We start from the raw sequence: 20360 nt of genomic DNA on the forward strand, positions 1-20360 counted from the left end.
GTGTTTGCTTTAACCCAGCAGCCAGCAGCTGCCTTAGTCCTCCTGTCCCACCATAGAGGAGCATGGCCCGTGCTCTACACTTGCAAGACATCACTGGCTCCAGGATGCCTCCCTTTTCCTTTTCTCTCAAGACATATAATGGGACTTTGTCCTTTTTAGCCAACCAAGAAGGACATGTGCTGGTCTCCTCCTCGCCATGTGGACCCCGACCTTTCCTGCATCCCCATAGCAAATCCTGCTTTTCCTTTGCATACTTCATTTGCTCAGGAGCACTTATTTTAAGTATGGGGATTGGAAGTTATGTACTTGCTATCTGCATTGGCACTCGGGTGGTGTGGATAACACAAGATGGACCTTTTCTGATCCGGGATCATGCCACTGAGCATCTTGAGGCTCTCCATGGGAGGGATGATTTCATACCAAGCAATCCTCTCTTGGTGTCCTGGGTATTGAGTAGGAGCACTTGATTTCTTTGCTAGTGCTTCTGCTCGAAGCCTTAATACTTAACATAGGGAACAGCTGGGTGAGTGGAGGGAACAGGCAGAGCCATGAGGTGAAGCTCACGTGGAAATACACTGATGGGATTTGGGTGGTAAAGAGGGGCGAGGAAGGTGCTGCAGCGCTTTGGTAAAGGCAGCAGCACTTTGGTGGTGGATGGGGCAGGAAGGCAGAAGAAGGTGGGATAAAACCAGGGCTACAGGAGATAGGGAAGGTGCAGAGATGCGCTTTCTGCTTGGGCTCTGGCTCTCCATTACCCTGTGAAGAGAGGCTGGGGGTGCAGTGTTCTTATTTATATACATACAAATACACACTGGTGTTTATGGGGCAGTCATTCAGGAGCACTTGTACAGCTCTTGCTTCTTCCTATGGATGTGCCCAAGTGAGGTGCTGCACGGGTGCAGCTAGGTTTTCTTCACTCTCTCCTGTGTTTTTACCTTATTGTACAGAAAACACCAGTCTTCCCATCGCTCCCCACCTTTCTATGGTCACCCCGAAGCACCTGTAAAGGGATTTGAATTGAGGTTTGCTAGGAGCCCTGTATGCACAGGATCAGATGCGGAGGATCAGCTGCTATCAGGATGCTTTCATTTAACATTGGCAGCTGCTCTGGACCTGCAGATGGCTGAGGAAAGCAGAGCAGGCAGGTTTGCTGGGGATAAAGGGTATAAACTGGCACTAACAACAGGTGTAGCTGACATAAACCAGGAGGGCAGCGCAGGGAATGGGGTGTGTGTGAGGGAGCAGTGGGACTGGCCGCCTTTGCCATGGTTTTAGCAATGTTTAATACATCAGTGAATCTGGTTGCTGGATGTTGTGGGTTCAGAGAGTTTATTCCTAAGCAAAGGGGTCTCTCATGAATGTGGTGGTGGTTTCATGCTGCAGCGTGTAGGAGCAGCCGTCTGCCACTGCAGAATTAGGTTCCTTTGAAAGCTAAGGGAGAGCCTGGCTGTGCTGTGCCAAGAGGGCATCAGGGGCCTTTTGGCATCCTCAGGATCACCTGCACCCTTTGGAGCAGCACAGACTCGGTGGGAATGCTGTATGTGATGTCCTGTGGTGGTAGCTATGAGTTCTGAGGGTACCAGAGAAAGATGAGAGGATGCTGTGGGATGCAGATAGCCTCTGTGAATGGTGGCTGCAAGCTCCAGGCTTCAGGCTGTGCTTCACTTGTAGCCTGGCAAGTATTTAAGCATCTCTCCAAAGCAGGAGGCATTAAAGAGATAGATAGAACCTGCAGCACCAATAAACAGCCGAAACCAGATCTATTTCTGCAGAGAGCAGTGCTTTAAATAAGGGGAAACAAAGCAGAAAGCCAACGGGGAAGCTTTTTACCCATAGCAATGTGCCGTAGTTACCCGGTTGCTGCTTCCTGCTTCCCTCATCTGTCGAGATAAATCGGTGGCAATTTAAATGAGAAAGAGTGGAAAGGTGGGAGGAAGTATTGGGAGGGAAAGAGTGAGCTCCCTACCTGCATCGTCCCACTGCCCAGCATCACCCCTGTGTGTGTGGTACCACTGCGGGTACCTGCTTCAGGTGCTCTCCAGGGCATCACATCTACACAGCAGCACGTGAAACCCAAGCTGCTGCATCTTGCACAGTTCTGTGCTGTTGATAGCATTGAAATGTGAGGTGTGGGAAGAGTCAAGTGCGAGGATGGTGCAGACACAGGCTCTGTGTCATGATTTCCCTGTGTGAGCTTTTCCTACCATTTGTCTCCGCTGAAACAGGCTGAATCCTTCTTTAAATGTGACCTTTTCCTTTGCCCACATATAAAAGCAGCAGCAAATCGTGTTCATTCGCTTCAGACCCTGAATCTTGCAACCCAGGGAAGTCTCTGTATGGGTAGCACTGTCCCCAGCACTGTAAAGTGTCTCCCTTTTGTACCAGCTCTGCACTTCCACTAATCCCTTGCCTTGTGTCCTGGCTGGATGCAGTACCTGGGTTGCGACCCCTGAAGCACACTCACTGCAGCTTGCCTTTGCTCTGTAATCTTTTCCCCCTTTTTTAGAGAAAACCCCAAGTTTTGCTAGTTTTGTCTTTGAAAGGATTAATTTAAAGCCTGTATTATAGCATCCAGAGCACGCACTGTACCTATTTCTTACTCAGCAATCAGTGGAGGGGGCCTCTTTTTGTGCCTACGGTGTGGGTTTGGAGGTTTAAATCCTGGTCTAACCCAGATGTCCCCGCTTTGGGAAAAGAGCAATGAGTGTGATGTGGCCAACCCACCCTATAAACTGGCCTGGTTTGGTTTTAATGACTCTTACAAATGTCCTTACAAACCTTTTCTGCTGAGCTCTACCTTTAGTTTTGAAGATCCTCATCCAAAGATCATGCACAGTAACCTGTAAACTTAGGTTGGTTTGGTTGCGTACGGATTGCTCCCTGATGTTGTATTTATGTGGCACATCACACACGTGCAGGCTGTTACCTGGTGGCGTGCTACTATAGAGCTACTTGGTGGTGGAGCGCACCTTGTGCAGTGGGTTAGGGCCCGTGAAGCACTGCTGTAGTGCTGGAACTCACGTGTGCAGCACATTCCAGATCCTCTTGGATGTCACAAGGGCACAGACACACGTTGTCCAGCAGAAAGGATGCACGTCGTGTGTAACTTCAGACACGACTTCCAGTACAACACAGCTGTGATCCTGCAGTAGAAATCACTTCACACCAGAGGATCCAATGCACAGGAGCAGGGAGCACCAGGCTGGAAGCAGTGGGTTCGCCCTGATCAGCCTGTGACTACCAAAGGAAACCAAGGGTGTGGGATTTACCAGCAGAACCCTAAAGAGCCGAGAGCCAGGTTGGTACCAACTGAATGAAGCCAACTGGCCATGAACTCAGTGATGAGTGCAATCACTCTCGTGTTCTTCGTGCTTTCTTCATGTGCTGCCTGTGTGATACTGACAAGAACACCCTTTGTTCTAAACTAGAGATGGCAAAGCAGCTTGTAAGATACTAGAGACTATGGTAAGTGGGAAGCAGATACGAATACAGAGGCTTTGACCTGTGCCCACCCTCCTGGGACCTGGAGTTGTGGACGTCTTTGAGATTTTAAGGAATGGTTTTAAAGACTCAGATTTATGGGAAAGGATGAAGGTTTGGGGAGGAAAAGGGCAGTTCTGCAAGTCTGTGGTGGTAGCTGGAGTGGTATTGGCCACCCTCCTCCTTCATCCTAACAGGAACAGGCAGCTTGCCTTGGTTCTGTCCAAGCACAGTGGCTCAAACCCAGGCAGGCTCACACCGAGGAGAGGAGGGAACACAGTTGTCCTCAAGCTCTGTCCATCCATAGGGCAGAACAGTCTCTTTTAAGGGGATTTTCCACATGGATCAGTCCTGGAAATGGCATCTCACATGTCGTTTTTTTCCCCTCTGGAAAGAGGAGCGGGTGTTGGAGGCTCCTGTTCCTCAATATGTGCGAGCTCCTCTCTCCTTCCCTTCTCCCTTCCACTCCAGTTTATTCCAGAGCTTAAGAGCTGCCATTCCCCACGTGTAACAGGTCACTTCTCACCGTATTTATTCCTTACAGCCCTGTGTGACATGCTAGGTGCCCATGGATGTAGCTGATCCTTTTTATTTTGTAAATAGATTTACCTAACTTTACATTAACTGTATCCTAATAAACTATTTTTGCACCACCCTTTGCATGCCGTGTACCGAGGTGTGTTCTTCCAAAGAGGAGGATGCTACAGGGAGAGCAGAGGCCAGAGCCTGAACATGAGAGCTGTTTGCCTTTACAGTCACTACTACTGAAACAGGTAGCATTTAATAGCAGTAATATGGCTGAAGTAGTGTAAATCTAATGCTGTTGAAGGGGATTTAATAGAGAACCACCTTCCCCAGCCTCTTCCACTGGTGCTCTTTAATAGGGATGCTTTTTCCCCCAGACCCATGCCAGCTTTCTCCAATAGAACTATCTCTCTGATGATGTTAGTCCATGCATCCTAAATAACACTTAAGGATCCACAGGAGTTGTTAATGATTTGGATCTGTGGAACAACCACCCCGCAGGGACTGCCTGGAGCACAAGAACTAGACACCGACATCGAGGTTCTCTGTGAAGGCAGTTAATTTGATAGCGCCCGTCACGGCACTGCTGTTATCAAAGCAAAACTGGTGGCAAAACCTTAAATCACAATGACAGATTTTGAGGCACTTTATACTCAGGTTTAAGCAGTTCATACACAGATGGTAGGTAGGGTTTTAATGGTCTCAAGTGCACCCATCTGTGTTCCACCCTGGAGGGACAGGGATCTCACCTCCCTCCCTCTTACTTGCGCCCCATTCTGTCGCTGTCAACTGCAGCCAGGTCTGCACTCGAGACCGACTGATCCCAAATATCTTCGTTCTTCCCAGATATCCCAACACTTCCCTGCTGGAAGATGAGGGCTCATTAGCACTGGCGACCTCAGGCTTTTACACTGGAGCGCTGCTCAATTTAAACCTTCACCTTAAACCAGAGGAACCCTGTTCTCAATCAAAACACACTTCTAATCTCTGCCGCCTTACGTCTATAGATTTCCTTTACAAACTCAACAATTAAAGCCAACACATAACTAAGAAACATAACTAAGGCATTTAACTCCTGCATGCAAACTTTATCTTAACTCTTCCTTCGTGCTGGGCCACAATTCCTTCCTGGAATACCCCTGAAACACCCGCCAGCACCGTGTGAACATACCTGCACCAGGGCACAGCAACGAGCCTGCCTGCTTTAAGCCCTACAAAGGCAGCCCTGTCACAGCTATCCTCAACACAACTCCCTCTCTAGCTGTGTGGTTCCCTCTAGCATGGGACTGACCCACAGCAAAGCGGGTCGTTCAGGGGAGAGAGAACTTTGCTTCTCAAGAGCTTACCTAAATTACACCCAGGTGGATACTACAGTGATGTCCATATAGGCTGCGAATGCTCTCATCTGCTAATAATCCATATAAGGCAGCTCCATCACTGTCCTTGGGATAAAGAGCTGTTGTTGGTGGGACTGTATTCCTCCCAAATCCTTTCAAACTCATCCAGGTACAGCTTCACGTACTCGGCATCCTCCACCACCAGCACGTTCTCCCGGTTGGTCTGGATGGCCTGCGTGGTCCAGTTGAGGGAGCCGGTGATGAGCATCCTCCGGTCCACGATGGCGAACTTGTGGTGCATGTACCCGTGGCCCTGGTCGTGGCGCACCTGGATCCCTACAACGACACAACCACGTCCTCAGCGGGACTCGAACCCTCTGCCACCACCACCGCCACCACCACCGCCACCACCACCACCACCACCACCACCACCGCAGGCCTCACCGGCGAGCCGCAGGAGGCCGATCTGCGACCCCCTTAGCGCCATGTACTGCGCGTCCGTGACCACCCGGACGCGGACGCCCCGGCGGTGCAGGAGCCGCACGGCGAGACCGAGCTGCGGGCAGGAGAAGGCGAAGAGGCAGATGTCGAGCGAGCGGCGGGCGGACAGGAGCCGCCGCAGCAGGCGGCTGAGGGAGCAGTCGCTGCGCGGCAGCGGGCAGGGGCAGGGTTGGACCGGAGCGCCGGGCCCCGCCGCCTCGGCCAGCAGCGCCTCGGTGCAGCTGGGTTGCGACGGGAAGAACAGCACCTCACGGACCGGGCGACGCCGCCAGCGCAGGGCCGCCATGGCCAGGGCTAAGCCGGCCGCGGCCGCCGCAATGGCCACGGTAAGGCCCCGCCGCCCCGCTGCAACCGGCACCCACATGGTGCCCCCCCCCCCCCCCCCGCCACCTCCGGCGCATGCGGGGCGCGGAGGAGGGAGGGTACCGCAAGGGGTGGCAAGGAGATGGAGCTGTTGGAGCAGCGAGGATAGTGAAGGGGATGGAGCACAGGCTGAGACACTGGGGCTGTGCAGCCTGGAGAAGAGAAGCGGTGCGGAGAGCTTAGAGCAGCTTCCAGTGACTTAAGGGTGCTACAAGGATGCTGGAAAGGGACTCTTCATCAGGGACTGTAGTGATAGGGCAAGGGGTGATGGGTTCAAACTGAACCAGGGGAAGTTCAGGTTGGAGGTAAGGCAGTTCTTCCCTGTGAGGGTGCTGAGGCGCTGGCACAGGGTGCCCAGAGAAGCTGTGGCTGCCCCATCCCTGGCAGTGCTCAAGGCCAGGTTGGACACAGGGGCTTGGAGCAAGCTGCTCCAGTGGGAGGTGTCCCTGCCCGTGGCAGGGATTGGAACTGGGTGAGCTTTAAGGTCCAAAACCATTCTATCCTTCCATGATTCCATCAGTTTGTCTTCAAAGCGTAGCGTTTCGAGGGAAGGAGGGTGGTGAAAGACGGCTGCAGACATGCTTTCTGGTTAATTAAGCTGTGCACATTCCAGCTCTCACTGACGGCAAAAGGAGCGCCCGCGGGATAATCTGGGAGCTGCAGGAACTTGCCCAGGCAATTACTTGATAATCCCATGTATAGATCTGTTCCGGCAGGCAAGAGCATCTGCTTTATGTGTTCACAGACGTAGCAGCTCTCCCCTTTCCTTTCTGTGGCAGTTTATAAGCACCAAGCTAGTGGTTTCCTTGCCCTGGCTCAGGAATGATGCGTTATCCAGAGTCTGGTTGTCCATGACACAGATCAGGACAGAGACAGCGACACTGCAAACAACTCACCCTTTCCACAAGCACGAGGAAGAAGAAGATGAAGCCTCACGCTTGACCTTGTGCCCACCTGTTTGCTGCTTCAGAAGAAACCACACTTCTGTTCAGAAACACAGGATGCTCATGCACCAGCGGCGGGTTTGATGGACATTAGGTTTTAACATCGGGTTGCTTGGGAGAGCTAGTCTTTAAAAGATAAAACCAGTTCAGCAATCAAGCAATGCCAAGTCATGTCTTACCTGCTGTGTTACACAGCTCTGGACTGGACCAGAATAGCTTTCAAGGGCAAAAAGAAGATCTCAGAAAAGACTGCTACAAGAGCAAGCACTGGAAATTGATTTACTGGTCTGTGCCTTTCTAATTACTTCTGTTGCTTTCACCCCACTGACAGTGGGCTTTGTTCTCCCCTCATGACTAGCACATAGGAAACAAGATGCATGCGTTACTCAAAGCCCCATCTCCTGTTTCCTTACTCACAATGTAAGCTTCTTTCCAAAGCCTGAACTTCAACAAGTGCTTTGGTTTTGAAGTAACAGAGTAATGCCTTTGCCCAAGCATGTTCGCTGCTTGCATCTCCTGCAGTTGTTTTATGTCCAGTCAAGCAGTTTTAATGAATGTATCCGAGCATCTCTTGCTCCAGATGTGCCAGAAACTAATACAAAGTTAAGAGGAAAAGGCCTATTAAATTAGATTTAGGCTAAGACACAGATCAACTGCTGCTTCCCCCACAGCAACACACACGGGAAATGAACACAAACCCAGGCTTTGTCCATTTACAAAAATAGCTCTTACTGAGGTTTAATGCCTGTCTCCATTTTACAGATGTTCCACAGAAAAAAATCAACCTGCATATTTTATATATATATAAGAACAGAACTCACGACAAGTTGGAACATCGCCTCTGAGCTCGAGTCTTGTTTGAATGAGTGTAGAAGGTCACCTGGGTAAAACCTGCCTTTAGCTTGGTACAAATGTCTGTGGTAACGTCAAGTTTTCCCAACATTGATCCAGAGGAAACAACAGAACAAAGACTTCACAACGGAAACAGTAATTCCTCACAATACAGATAAGGAAAAAATCTGGTTTAGGTCGTTAAAAAAAAAATGCACCAATGTTTCCATGAACTATTAAGCAAAAAAAATGGCTACTATAGAGTTAGATAAGGGAGCACCTACAGGTTGGATCTTTCCTGCTTAACTTCACTAGGAAGCTAGAAAACTCTTTCTGGAGATAGGAAACCACCAGCAACCGGATCCTGACGAGGTAATCTTCATTACCTGGAAGTTTTGCAACTGCAGGCAAAACAAGGCGAGTGTTTGACCCTCTGGAGAGGCAAGCAGGCTGCTTTTAGAGACTCCTTATATTACAATTCTCCCTCCTCAACAAGGTTTCCGAAGCAAATGCTGAAACTGTCTCAAGTTAAGATATAAATAAATAAAGTGGAGTGACAGGACTCCAATGGGATATCCTGACTTATGCTACAGCAGAAAAGAAGTCTCTTGTAAATCCGAACAGAAAGTGGTTTGAAGTAATTTACACGTGGATCCAGACCCTGTGACGCTGTCACTTGGTTTTTGGTTCTTGTTTTCTCAGGTATTCGGGAGATTTATGTGGGATTTGGAGAGATGAACCGTATCCATTCCCAGGAGATCTGGATGTTGTCACAGGTAGCCAAGTGTTGCCAATGGAAGCTAAAACTGAGCTCTACTGCCCCACCACAGTGCTTAGTGAGGCAGGATGGGATTTGAATCAACTCACACCGATGCTTTGAGTGTCCCTTTAGTCTCGAGTGTGCAGGTCTAGGTTCAGAGCTGAGTTTAGGACAGACAGCAGCACTATTTATTAGCACGTATTAGTCCAGTCTCACAGCAATTAGAAAAGACTCAAGTGGCTCTTCAAGTTAGTCTGAGGACCAGGAGAACAGTGATGAAGTGGCACTATCCACCTGATGCACATGCTGCGGGGCTCAGCAGCGGTAACTCGGGGTCCCTGCGGTTATCTGAAGGCAGCAAGTGAGGTTGGGCACCTTTTAGTTCCTGGACTCGGAGGATGTGGGGCTGCGAACTGTTGACATCAGGTGGGACTTGTATGTCTTGCTCAAGCCAGTCATCCAGAACTTGAGCAGCTTGACGTTGTCCTCTTCGGCAGCTCCCAGGATGCTCAGCAGTTTTTGGGTATCCTCCTTGGGTCTGCTGTCCACTTTAGTGAATTTGAAGAGGACCTTCACTTTACTGTGGGAACAAGAAACTCCTGTTATTACAACGGATTTGCACATGTCAAAGAGGGAATGAGCAGTAAACTGCAGCTTCTCTCGGTACCTATTGCAAGAGAATGTTAATAACAGCTTCAAGCAGTATCCTGTGGAAACTTCCCATGCTTTGAATGAAGAAGAGCACAAGGGGGATTACTCATTTCCACTCGTAATATGCACAGTTCTAGTCTGTTTCTTCATTCTAGCGGAAGGTAAACCAATTCATTGTGACAACTGGGAACCTCCCTAGGAGACACATCTAGTGCCAATCAGGCCCTAAGGTAAATCCACAGAATCTTAACGTTCCATGAATTATTCCACATGACTGTCTGGTGTTCCTTTATACCTGCACCCTTAAAACGTAGTGCCTCAAGGCACAACCATGACATCTGTTTGGCATGTTATCTGCACCGGAATATAGCTCACATGGACAGGCACTTTTGGATTTGCAGACTTAATCCTCACGTGTATCAGGCAGACAAGTATTGTCATGTAGGTAAACCTACAGATGTGTGAACTGCAGCATAAAGGTTAAGAACTGCTGGCAGGCAAAAGGACTGCTCTTCAAGGTACTTCCAGTACCCAAAGGGGGCTACAAGAAAGCCTGAGAGGGGCTTTTGACAAAAGCCTGTAGGGACAGGACAAGGGGGATGGCTTTATACTGAAAGAGGGGAGATGTGGATTAGATACTGGGCAGAAGCTCTCCCCTGTGAGGGTGCTGAGGCGCTGGCACAGGGTGCCCAGAGAAGCTGTGGCTGCCCCATCCCTGGCAGTGTTCAAGGCCAGGTTGGACACAGGGGCTTGGAGCAAGCTGCTCTAGTGGAAGGGGTCCCTGCCTGTGGCAGGGGGTTGGAACTGGGTGAGCTGTAAGGTCTCTTCTAACCCAAACCATTCTGGGATTTCTATGACTGGAGTAGAACAACTCAGATATTCCCAGCTCCTAACAGCAAAGCCAACTACTGTCAACACTACAGCAGAAGTTACCTGACTACAAGTTTGTCCTGTACTCTGCTGTAACCATTCTGGGATTAGTGCCAAAGCTGTTTCTCTGAAAGCAATGCAGTCACACTTACTTCATCCACTCCTCCTTCAGGCAGACAAGGCACTGATCCACAACATCTACAGAAAGGTTCTGGTTGGTCAGGGCAGCTTCGATCTTGTTCAAGATTGTAGGACCAACTACAGCAGCAGAAAGAGGGGGAAAAGGGTGAGAAAGAGAACACAAACTATAGGTTACCCGCTTACACCTTTACTAGTCATTGTTAGCAAGGACCAGTCCATTTAATTCTATGGCCTGGATACCTGCTGGAATTACAGATAAGAATACATATTTGTTCCACCTCTTATTCTGTTTAAGTCCACACTCATTTTCCACCAGTTCTTTGGTCTGGTGCATTAATGCAGCTTCTTCTGCATGGAGAAAGCTACACTATTCGTAACAGCACAGCCAACTTCAACATAGGATTTGGCTCTATTAGTTCACAGATAATAATCTTCCTTGAGTCCAGAAGAAACCTGCATATTCCATAAGGAGGAAAATGTTCCCCCCAGTGGCCTGTCTTGATTTCACTTCAATGCAGCAGGAGCTAAAGATCACCCCACTAGAGAAACACCTGATCCAAGAAGCAACATGGAATTCTGTGAAGGAACGGGACTTGCAACAAAGGGGCCTTTGTTTTCTTCAGACCCATTTTAAACTGTTGTTTAGATTTTGTTGGTTCTAGTTTCGTATCAAAAGCTCCTTAAAAAATGCCAAGTTATGAAAAGTCTTCCTACTTTGTATAATACACATAAAAATATAAGCCCTCAGTTTTGAAGTCTCCGCTTCCTCTTCTTAAGGGCGGTTCCAGGGTACTTAGTAAAAACCCAAACCAACAACCATCCCAAGGCATTCCTCTCCCCAACCACTTTTTGGAATTCCTTAGGAGGCTTTTCTCCCAGCAGTCCACAGCCTAATAACTTTGATGCTGTGGTGGAGAAATAACATTTCAGTGACTATTCTAGTCCAGAAGCTTCTGGACATGCCACTGGTTGGATGGGAAGTAGACTATTGTAATTATACTGTCAGTATGCATTACACAGGGAGTAAGTCTCTGCTTTGCATTGCACCTGTACTTTCAGAGGACAGAGCAGGAAGGATTTAGCCATCTGCCACGTGGGAGATGAGTAATGTCATAGTTCTTGTAAGCTAGATGTACTCAAAATAAACACACAGTATTCCAGGATATAAAGTGTTCACTGGGGGTTACACAAGAATTTCCCTACAAGTACTGCTATTTTTAGTCAAGCAAAATGCTGATCTGGTAAAACAAACCCTTCATAATTAAACAGACTGCGGTAAACCTCATCTCAGTCTCCAACCCAGTTGTTTTCTGACCCTAGTACCTGAACAGCATAAAAAGCAGTTAAAGATCAAGATGTGTGTGTAATCTCCGTGATACAGGTTCTTCTGGCTTTCAAATCACCCACCTCGATCTGCTGCCACAGGGCTGCCGCTGGTGACAACAAACTCGTACTTGTTGAGGGACTGCTCCTCATCAAACAGCGTGGGGTAGAGGCTGGACCGGGTTGCAGCACGAACTTCCACAAGCACCGCAAACTCTAGAGTGACAAGAGCCCAAAAGAGCATTAACTGAACCAGCCCAGGTGCTAAACTACAGCTCCACGCCCTGCCTGGAGAAAGCACAGCTCTGTCAGTGTTTGGTCCAGCATCAACCTTTCCCCACTAAGAACCGAGACTGTTGGCTATGTCTGCTCAGTGCTTAAAGCAGGTGTCACACCTCTCCACTACAGGGATACAGGGAAAACAAAATGATGTGGTACAAGTTTTAGTTCATGCAGCACTGTCAGACTATCTGCCAATACTCCATAAAGATAATAAGAATCTTGTGCCCTTTAACACGACAGGGGAAGGAGGGGGGTCTGCACCAGGTTCTTACCAGATGACAGGATGTGGGATGGGATTTGGACATGTGGGCTAAGCCCTAGGAAGTTACACCGGTACGCCTCTTCATACTGGTCACTGTAGGGGATGATCCGCACGCAACCAACAGGCAGCATAGTCTAGAGAAGGAAGGAAACAGGTCAGGAGAAACCCTGGAAGTAAAGGAGTACAATACAATTTTCTTCCTGACTTCCAGCGAGAAAGACTTGGAGCACTACTTGGGAGAAGCTCCTGATTTGGGGGATCAGAAATACCCCCCCAAAATCAGCTTGAAAGTTGCTGAACCACAACATCCAAACGCTGAGTCTCCTTTCTTTGGTGGCTTTTTTGTTGGTGGTTTTGTGTTTTCAAACCCACGTAGGTCAGACCACATTCTCCATGAGATTAACCGTCAGAGACAGGCCATTATGAAGACTGGGCTATTAAGGAAATGCATGTAAGAATATGCAGCCAGGAAACACAAGGAAAAAGCTTTTACCCGTAGCACATCAAAAGCAGACTGGACAAGATCCGTATCTCGAGCTTTCCAGATGACCTGGTTCCCCATCAGAACATGCCAAGCCAGCATGCGGAATGCTGATGCTCCCAGAACCTGGAAGAAACCCCAAACCATTCTGCATTGGTTATGAGAATCAGTGAAATGTCCACTAAAACCATGCCTGCCACATAAGAACATGGCTAGGACTGAACAGCAGAAATAAACATGAGAATTTAGCAGGTCTTGTATGCAGAGTAGTAGCTCTAAACCACCGCACCAAGATCAAGTGTTTTGGGGCAGGACTGAACGGCTTCTGATAGATGGTAACAGCTTTCAGGCATTTCTCTGATTTGGGTTATGCACAGAGATGAAACAATGTGTTGGACAAGCCTCCAAAGGCACACACTTGCAATACAGTGCTGCAGTTCCACAGCTTCGAGCCTTCTAAATTGGGAGACAGTAGAACAAAAGGAGGCTGAAGACATAAAGCAGGTACTTTTCCAGGAAAACAAGCTGATGTGACAGAGACCGTGGGTCAAATGCACTGAACCTTCCCCCTCAGCCAGGTAACTGGAAGCACTGGAGAGAAGCCTGATGTGTATAGAACCATCTGCTTTGCTTGCAAGTGGTCTTTTTTCCTTCTGAAATACTTTTGTTTTAAGCAAATAATACTTGGCTTTGGGGATGCTGCACGACCTCTGTGTTAAATTACTGTCACTGCTTTTTGGGAAGAAGAGGAGTGCGGAATTTGATGGAAATCATATGATCCCATCCCACATGACTGATGATCACTGGAGGCCCGCATGATCTAGACGCAGTGAACACTGTGTTATGAGCTGTGCAGGCTCTGGGTTGAACACAGAACCAGGGAAGAAGGGCAGAGTGCAGGAAATAAATGTATCTTTTAAAGAACAATTGGGAGAAAAGAGGTTATTAGCTGGGAATTCAGCATCAGTAACATAGAACCATAGAATAGTTTGGGTTGGAAAGGACCTTAAGATCATCCAGTTCCAACCCCCCTGCCATGGGCAGGGACACCTCACATGCTCCTCTCTTACCTGCCTCATGTGCCTGAGAGAGCGAAAGACAGACAACCTTCTGTGAGCTACATTCCAGCTGTTGCAATCTGGCATCAGGGATGTTTCAGGTGAGCATTTAGATAGTTCCTGCCCTTCCACAGCATCTGGCTGGGAAGAAGGTTTCTCTTCTTCCTCAGAACCATCCCAGCCTTCTGATTCTTCCTTCAGATCTAGCAAAAGAAGGGCAGAGAGGTCATAAGAACTGCTGCTCTCTAGGAATAGGAACTACCTACACATGCTGCAGCCAATTGATTTTGGCTGGATGTGGGAAGAGAGAGTTCAGAACACAGCAACTGGAAGTACTGGCACCACAGACACACCCAAGGTCTCAACAAAGTTTAGGAATTCAGATAGAAGATAAGCACTTGAAGCTTCAGGAAGGAATTTCCAGCTTCTACAGAACACAAAATCACATCTTTTGACCAGTTCTCTATTCTTGTTTTAAAGGGCATGGCCAAAGCTTTGACACAGGTTTGGGAGATTCTAAGCTAAGTGGATTCATAAAATAATTCAATGCAAGAAATCAAGGACGATCCTTTAGAAATGTTGTAGAAAAAGGAGCAAGAAGCCATTACACAGTGACTGCAAATTCTTCTGGTTGTAAAGATTCATTGGAAAGGCCAAGCCAGCCAGAGAGAACAACAATCATGATGATGCAACACTCCTACTCAAGTAACCAAGATCATGTGCGCATGCAGAGCCTACGAGGACAAGGATTTCACGCTCCTGTCAGTCATCTCTACATGGGAAAGCACATCAGCTACTGCAGAGGCTGCCACTAAAGTTGATGAGAGATGGCTGTGCTTATGATGCTGATGAGATGAAAGAATTTGGTGTTTTACCATCCAAAGAGGGTCTTCCAGCTCTGGAAATCCCTCTCACCTGCAAGTTTTTCCATCTGAACAAGGGTGTCTTCTGTTGGTGCTCCCTCCAGAAGCTTCTCTGTAAGTCGGCTGCCACAAGCTTTCAAAAGCCTGGAAACATTGAAAGAAACATAAGCAGCACTCATTAAACCTGCAAAAGCCTAGCAAGACACTTGGTGTGATGAGCTCAACAAAAATCCAACCACTAACCAACACGTATTTGCTTTCAACACATCTCTGTGCCTTCCTCAGTGTGGTAACTATCAGTGCATCTTACAACCACTGCCACACAGAGTCACCAAAAAGACTATTCTGCAGAACACTTGTCCCCCACCCAAATCACATGCCGGTGTTGCAACCCTCTCTGTGGCATCTTTCCAGGGAAGTCTGATGAGGAAGTCAGGTACTGGAGCAATTGGACTGCCACAGACATGCTACTGTGCACCTCCCACACTGCCTATCACAATACTCTGGCACTTCCAGGTGAACACTCGCTGTACTTCAAGTGCAAATCCAAGGTACAACACACTGAGGGTAGGAGCATTTTTCCATGCTGTCTTCCACGCCTACTTTCATACTGCAGAGGTTTTTCATCTAGGTACACACGGCTTCCATTAGCTGTCACATTAGTAGGTTTATTTCATCTCTAGCATGACCAAGGGAGGGGATTCTCCACCTCTATGCTGTTCTCATGAGACCCACCAAGAGCACTGCATCCAGGTCTGGGGCTTCCAACACAACAGGGACATGGAGCTGTTGGAGTGAGTCCAGAGGAGGCCATGGAGATGCTGCTCCAGAGCAGCTCTGTTCTGGAGCCAGGCTGAGAGAGCTGGGCTGGGTCAGCCTGGAGAAGAGCAGGCTCCTTAAGGGGAGCTCTTAGAGCAGCTAAGAGGGGAGATTTAGACTGGATATTAGGAATAAAATTCTTCCCTGTGAGGGTGCTGAGGCGCTGGCACAGGGTGCCCAGAGAAGCTGTGGCTGCCCCATCCCTGGCAGTGTTCAAGGCCAGGTTGGACACAGGGGCTTGGAGCAGCCTGCTCTAGTGGAAGGGGTCCCTGCCCGTGGCAGGCGGTTGGAACTGGATGAGCTTTAAGGTCCCTTCCAACCCAGACCCTTCCATGATTATTTCACAGCAACAAGATTTTTTTTGTCCTAAAGTCATCAGCAGGCTGCCATCTTCTTGTGCTCAGCTCCTTCCACTTCAGAGACTACTTAGCAAAGTCCAACTTCCTACGTCAAGAAGAAAAACAACGGCCAAACACTCAAATCACATTTCCACCCTTTCAGAACATGCCAGTATTCTCTTCATGAAGGTGTAGAAGCTAGAAACACAAGTGGCATTACCAAGCAAAGGACGTATGCAAACATGCCCAGAGGTTTTCATCGTTGGTCAGGGATGTTAAGGAGCGGGCTGCGTTGCCGTTCCGCTGGTGCAGGAAGGGAGTGAAGGCCGTGTTCATCCGCTGCGCACGCTGAGGGCAGCCGTACTGCTCTGCTTCAAACACCTACACCATGGAAGAAGGGCAGTGTAAGAGACTGAAAGAGATGTTTACGTAGAGCTGAGCCAAGAAACACCCGATAAAAGTACAAAGTGAAAAGGCACATCACACACAATCATCCAAAATACACTGTAAATTACGGGAAAAGAGAGGGAAGGGACATCTTATTCTCAGATTGACTAAAATTACCATTAAGTGCTCCAAAAGCATGATCCTTCTCAGCTTTAGTTACTTAAATTTCTAACAGAGCTACTGTCTAGCAGTTAGGTCTGTGAAGTGTGTTACGACTGCTCTAAAATGTCAGAGGCACTCTGTTCCTTCCCTCCTGCCCCCCAGATACACACCATCCCCTTGTCCCTTGTGTCAACTTTAACGTCCACCCTGACTGCAATGAGCTGGATCAGCTTTTTGACTCAGCTGCACATCAGCTATTGTAATGTTTTACTAACGTTGAGTCAAACAGACTCTGTGCAATGACCTACCTTAAGTGCTTTGCCCTGAAGCTCATCAATGATGCCTCTGATTTTTCCCAGCAAGAAAGGCCAGGAGTTGATGAGGTAAATCCGGTCCATCATGATGGTGATGATGCTGTACCAGCGCTGGAAGCCTCGAGCCAGGCTGTCTTTGATAAAGAAGGTGTGGCTGAACACAAAACCATGCTGTTCATCGCCAAAAAAAATAGGGCCTTCCCGTCCTGGGCAGACCTGAAGGGGAAGGGCACATACACCAAAGTGGTTGAGCAGATCACACAGCTGAAATGGTAATAAACTGCACAAAGCTTCCTACTCTGAGTGAAGAAAACAAGCCTTTTTTAGGCTGCTATCGAAAATATGTGGCCAAACAGACCTCCAGAGATACCTACAAACACTATAAAAGCTTCAATTTAATAGCATGTTAAGAACTCAGCTCTATTCAGTGACAATACTGTTGAGAATCCACAAGGGATTTTGCTGATCCTGACACACAAATGCTCACTGATCTGTATGGTTCTCCCTTCACTTCTACGAGATGCTGAACGTTAATGGTCAAATCAAAGATCAAATATTCCTTGGCACTAAACAACAGAGTCCAATGTTCTTATAAACCCAGTTTATCTTACCAAGGAAAACAATGAAGAGGTAGGAGCAAAATCAAGGGAAACTTTCAGACTCACAAGGTGAGAGGAAGGAACCCTCAAGTTATCAAAGATCAACCTTAAAAGCTACCATCAAACCTGGCATGGACAGACTTGTGTGTCTGCCTTTCCACCTCCATTCCCTCCTTGCTTCAGGCTGCACAGAGCAGTCAGGATGAGCAGAGTGCTGATACCTAAAGCCATGCCCAGGTTTTCTCCCTGCTCTCCCAGACAGTTACCTCACAGCTCAGGCTGCGAACACAGGCCTGGCGCACGATGCTGAAGAGCTGGGGGTGGTTTGGGTGCTGGTGGCTGACGTATTTGATTGACGTTTCCTTGTCGTGGCTGACGTATCCAGGATGTCCTCCTGCAAGAGAGCGGCAACCCTGAAGATAGAAAAGCAAATCCAGCCATAAATGAGCATGCAGTTGTCTAAGGTTTCCAAAGGCCTCTGCATATTCCCTTCAAAACATAGGGAGATGTTAGTTACACCTCTTGATGACAACACAGATTACTTAGAAGACAAGAAACAGGAGTCAGGGTGAGGATTTGGACCCAGCTCCTCACACAGAACTTTGTGTGATATACTCCCTCTCTTCTTATGCTCATTTTCCACTATTTAATTTGATTGTGAACTTGGTGCTGGCTTTACAAGTGGTAAAATTCAGTTAACAGCAGCTCTGAGACCAACTGATCTAACAAAACTGGCCAAAACCTAAAGGAAACTAAATAACAAATACCTCAGAACAAGCACTAATAGGAGGCAACGACAGGAATGACTGAGAACATACGCTTACTCTACTCTTTTAATGCCTTTTGCCTTTTCTTTCCTGTTTCCTAATCAATACTGCTCTTAAAATGACTATTAATAAACGATCAGACCCTCTTCGAGCATAAGGAAAGCACTTCCCAGACACAAGAGATTCACAGAACACAAGGCTTAAGGAGACCTCAAGATACCATCTTGAACAGTTCCTTATCCTTTAGGATCATTAGGAGGACTCACAGATCTTCTGGTACCAGCAGTCACGCACAAAACAAGCGCAGATCACTGTTTGTCCTCTCTTAAACAACTGGATTTGCATTAGCGAATCCAAGAGCCCTTTAGTTAAGGCAGAGGACACCGATGTCCACACACAGATCTTCACACTTACCTCACACATATCTGACTTCTTTGGCCCTGGGCTGCTGGAGTCAGCGCTGGCACCTTCCGCTGGGCTGTGCGAGCGGATGCGGCTGCTCATCTGAATGCCACCTTCTTCCTCTTCTGCCTGCTCATTCTGCCCGGAGATGTCCCCGCTGCCCGCGCCTTGGGGGAGCGGTGAGTGCAGAACCTCAGTACAAAAGAGGGTGCGAGGGCCATGGAGCTCACAGAAGTGGCAGAGGGCAACAATAGCATTCATAATGAGAGCTCAGCACATGCGTCAGGCCTCCTGCGGGTAAGGGAGAACACACACAACATCAGAACGACACGTATTAAAGCATCTCCTTGGCCTGGTCACCACAGGTCCTGTTCTGTACCCCTACATGGGTGGCTGCCCTTAAGCTCAGCCTAAGGAGCCAGCACAGCTCCACCACGGGGTGACCTGAGCAAGGCCCAGCCCTTCGCACCCGGACAGGGTGGGAACAGCGCTGATTTAACCCGGGTCAACGACAATAACCCGGGACACCGCAAGCCCCAGTGGGGAGGGGGACTGGACCGGACGCCCCCGTGACCGGTTACCTCTGCTCGTACGGGGACAGGCTGGGGTCTGCGTGCCCGGACACCACCAGCGCAGCTTCCCCGTGCCCGGAGGCCCTCAGGGGGTAACCGGCTCTGCTCAGCCCCCCCGGACCCGAACGCCTCAGGCCCAGCCGGACCCAGGCCTGCCTCCCCTTCCGCTCCCCGGCCTCCCCGGTCCCGGGCACCGGCGACCCGGCCCAGACCGCTCTTACCGCGGCTCCGGCTCCCCCACCCCGTCCTGTCCCGTCCCGTCCCGTGCCAGCGGGCGCCTGACACTGACTGACCCACCGGCCCGTACCATCCCTACCGGCAGCTAGGGGGGAAGAGAAGCCCGCAGCTTCCCGACTGCACACCCGCCGCCGCCGCCGAGGAGCGGCGAGGAGAGGGAGCGGAAAGCGGGAGAGAGAGAAGGGGAGTTGGTTCGTACCGCGGTACCGAGCCGGGCCTCCCCGCCGCCCTCCACACGATCCCCCGCTCCCCCCCCGGTGCGGCAGTGACTCGGCCCACGGCCGCCCTCTCCACAGGGGCTGGGCAAAACCATTACTAAGAGAGGGGGAGGATGAGAAGGTCCGGAACACTTCTCCTTCCTTCCCTCGTTATCCCGTGTCCCGCTGTCTCACCGTAGAGAGCTGAAAGCAGTGCCCGCTCCTCAGGAGCTCCGAGGGGACGAGCCGCCTCCTGCGACCCTGCAGGGACTGCACCCGGAGCGGAGTCCGCTCCCCCCATCCCCGCACCACATGGTGCGGGCCGCATGGCGCCTCACGGGCGGGGTCGCGCAGACGCCGTGCGGGGTAAGGGCCGCGCTGAGGGGATGGAGGGCGTCCGGGGAGGCTGAGGCCGGAGGCTCCCATAAACCGAACCATGGGATGAGCATTAATTCATTAAACTATGAACATTCTAGCGTTAAAGCAGGGTAGAACATGGAAGAAGGGAGCAGACACAGGGAAACGTGCCTGTTGGAGACTCTTCGATGCCAGTTCTCCATTAAACTACCCCAGTTCCTCTTCACCGAATCAAGTTGTATCGCTATCCCTAGAAAGCTGATGGAAAGATAAACCAAATTCCATGGGAACTATTAATCCTTTCAGGCTTCAGAATAACAAAGTACTGGAGCCCCCCACCATTCGCTTTACATTGATGGCTTTTAAACACCCAATTCTGAACAGAAGCAGTTAAGCCTTCCACAAGGTACCAGGATAGAGCATTCCACTGAGTAAAATGTACTTAAATCCCAAGAAAGAGCAGCTATCACCAATACCAGTGCAACAATTGCCTCTGGATCCATCATGTATGGGCTAAATTCTGCCTCTGGAGAAAAC

General features: G+C 49.3%; 2 protein-coding genes across 5 annotated transcripts; both read right to left on the bottom strand.

The window, feature by feature from the left end:
- Positions 1-5427: 5427 nt before the first annotated feature.
- Positions 5428-6207, bottom strand: PLD6 (phospholipase D family member 6). Its single transcript, XM_061474015.1, has 2 exons — positions 5787-6207; positions 5428-5678 (listed from the first exon to the last, which is right to left on the bottom strand). Exons 1-2 carry the CDS (start codon positions 6205-6207, stop codon positions 5440-5442), a joined length of 660 nt encoding a protein of 219 aa, XP_061329999.1. The 3' UTR covers positions 5428-5439.
- Positions 6208-7862: 1655 nt separating this feature from the next.
- On the bottom strand, positions 7863-19617 carry FLCN (folliculin). Of its 4 annotated transcripts, none has more exons than XM_061473634.1 (12): positions 19469-19617; positions 18473-18751; positions 17558-17704; positions 16687-16908; positions 16050-16210; positions 14725-14816; positions 13822-14012; positions 12764-12877; positions 12281-12404; positions 11811-11942; positions 10415-10520; positions 7863-9321 (listed from the first exon to the last, which is right to left on the bottom strand). In XM_061473634.1, exons 2-12 carry the CDS (start codon positions 18719-18721, stop codon positions 9120-9122), a joined length of 1740 nt encoding a protein of 579 aa, XP_061329618.1. In that variant the 5' UTR covers positions 18722-18751; positions 19469-19617; the 3' UTR covers positions 7863-9119. The 4 variants fall into 4 exon arrangements, with proteins under 4 accessions (XP_061329618.1, XP_061329619.1, XP_061329620.1 ...); XM_061473635.1 differs by having other exon boundaries at positions 19349-19490; XM_061473636.1 differs by lacking the exon at positions 19469-19617 and adding an exon at positions 19254-19287.
- Between the last annotated feature and the right edge of the window lie 743 nt (positions 19618-20360).

Source organism: Pezoporus flaviventris, unplaced genomic scaffold (genome assembly GCF_033815535.1).
Source record: "Pezoporus flaviventris isolate CSIRO_AGI_PZ_B2104156 unplaced genomic scaffold, CSIRO_AGI_Pfla_v1 ptg000078l, whole genome shotgun sequence".
In the NCBI taxonomy this organism is placed as follows: Eukaryota; Metazoa; Chordata; class Aves; order Psittaciformes; family Psittacidae; genus Pezoporus; species Pezoporus flaviventris.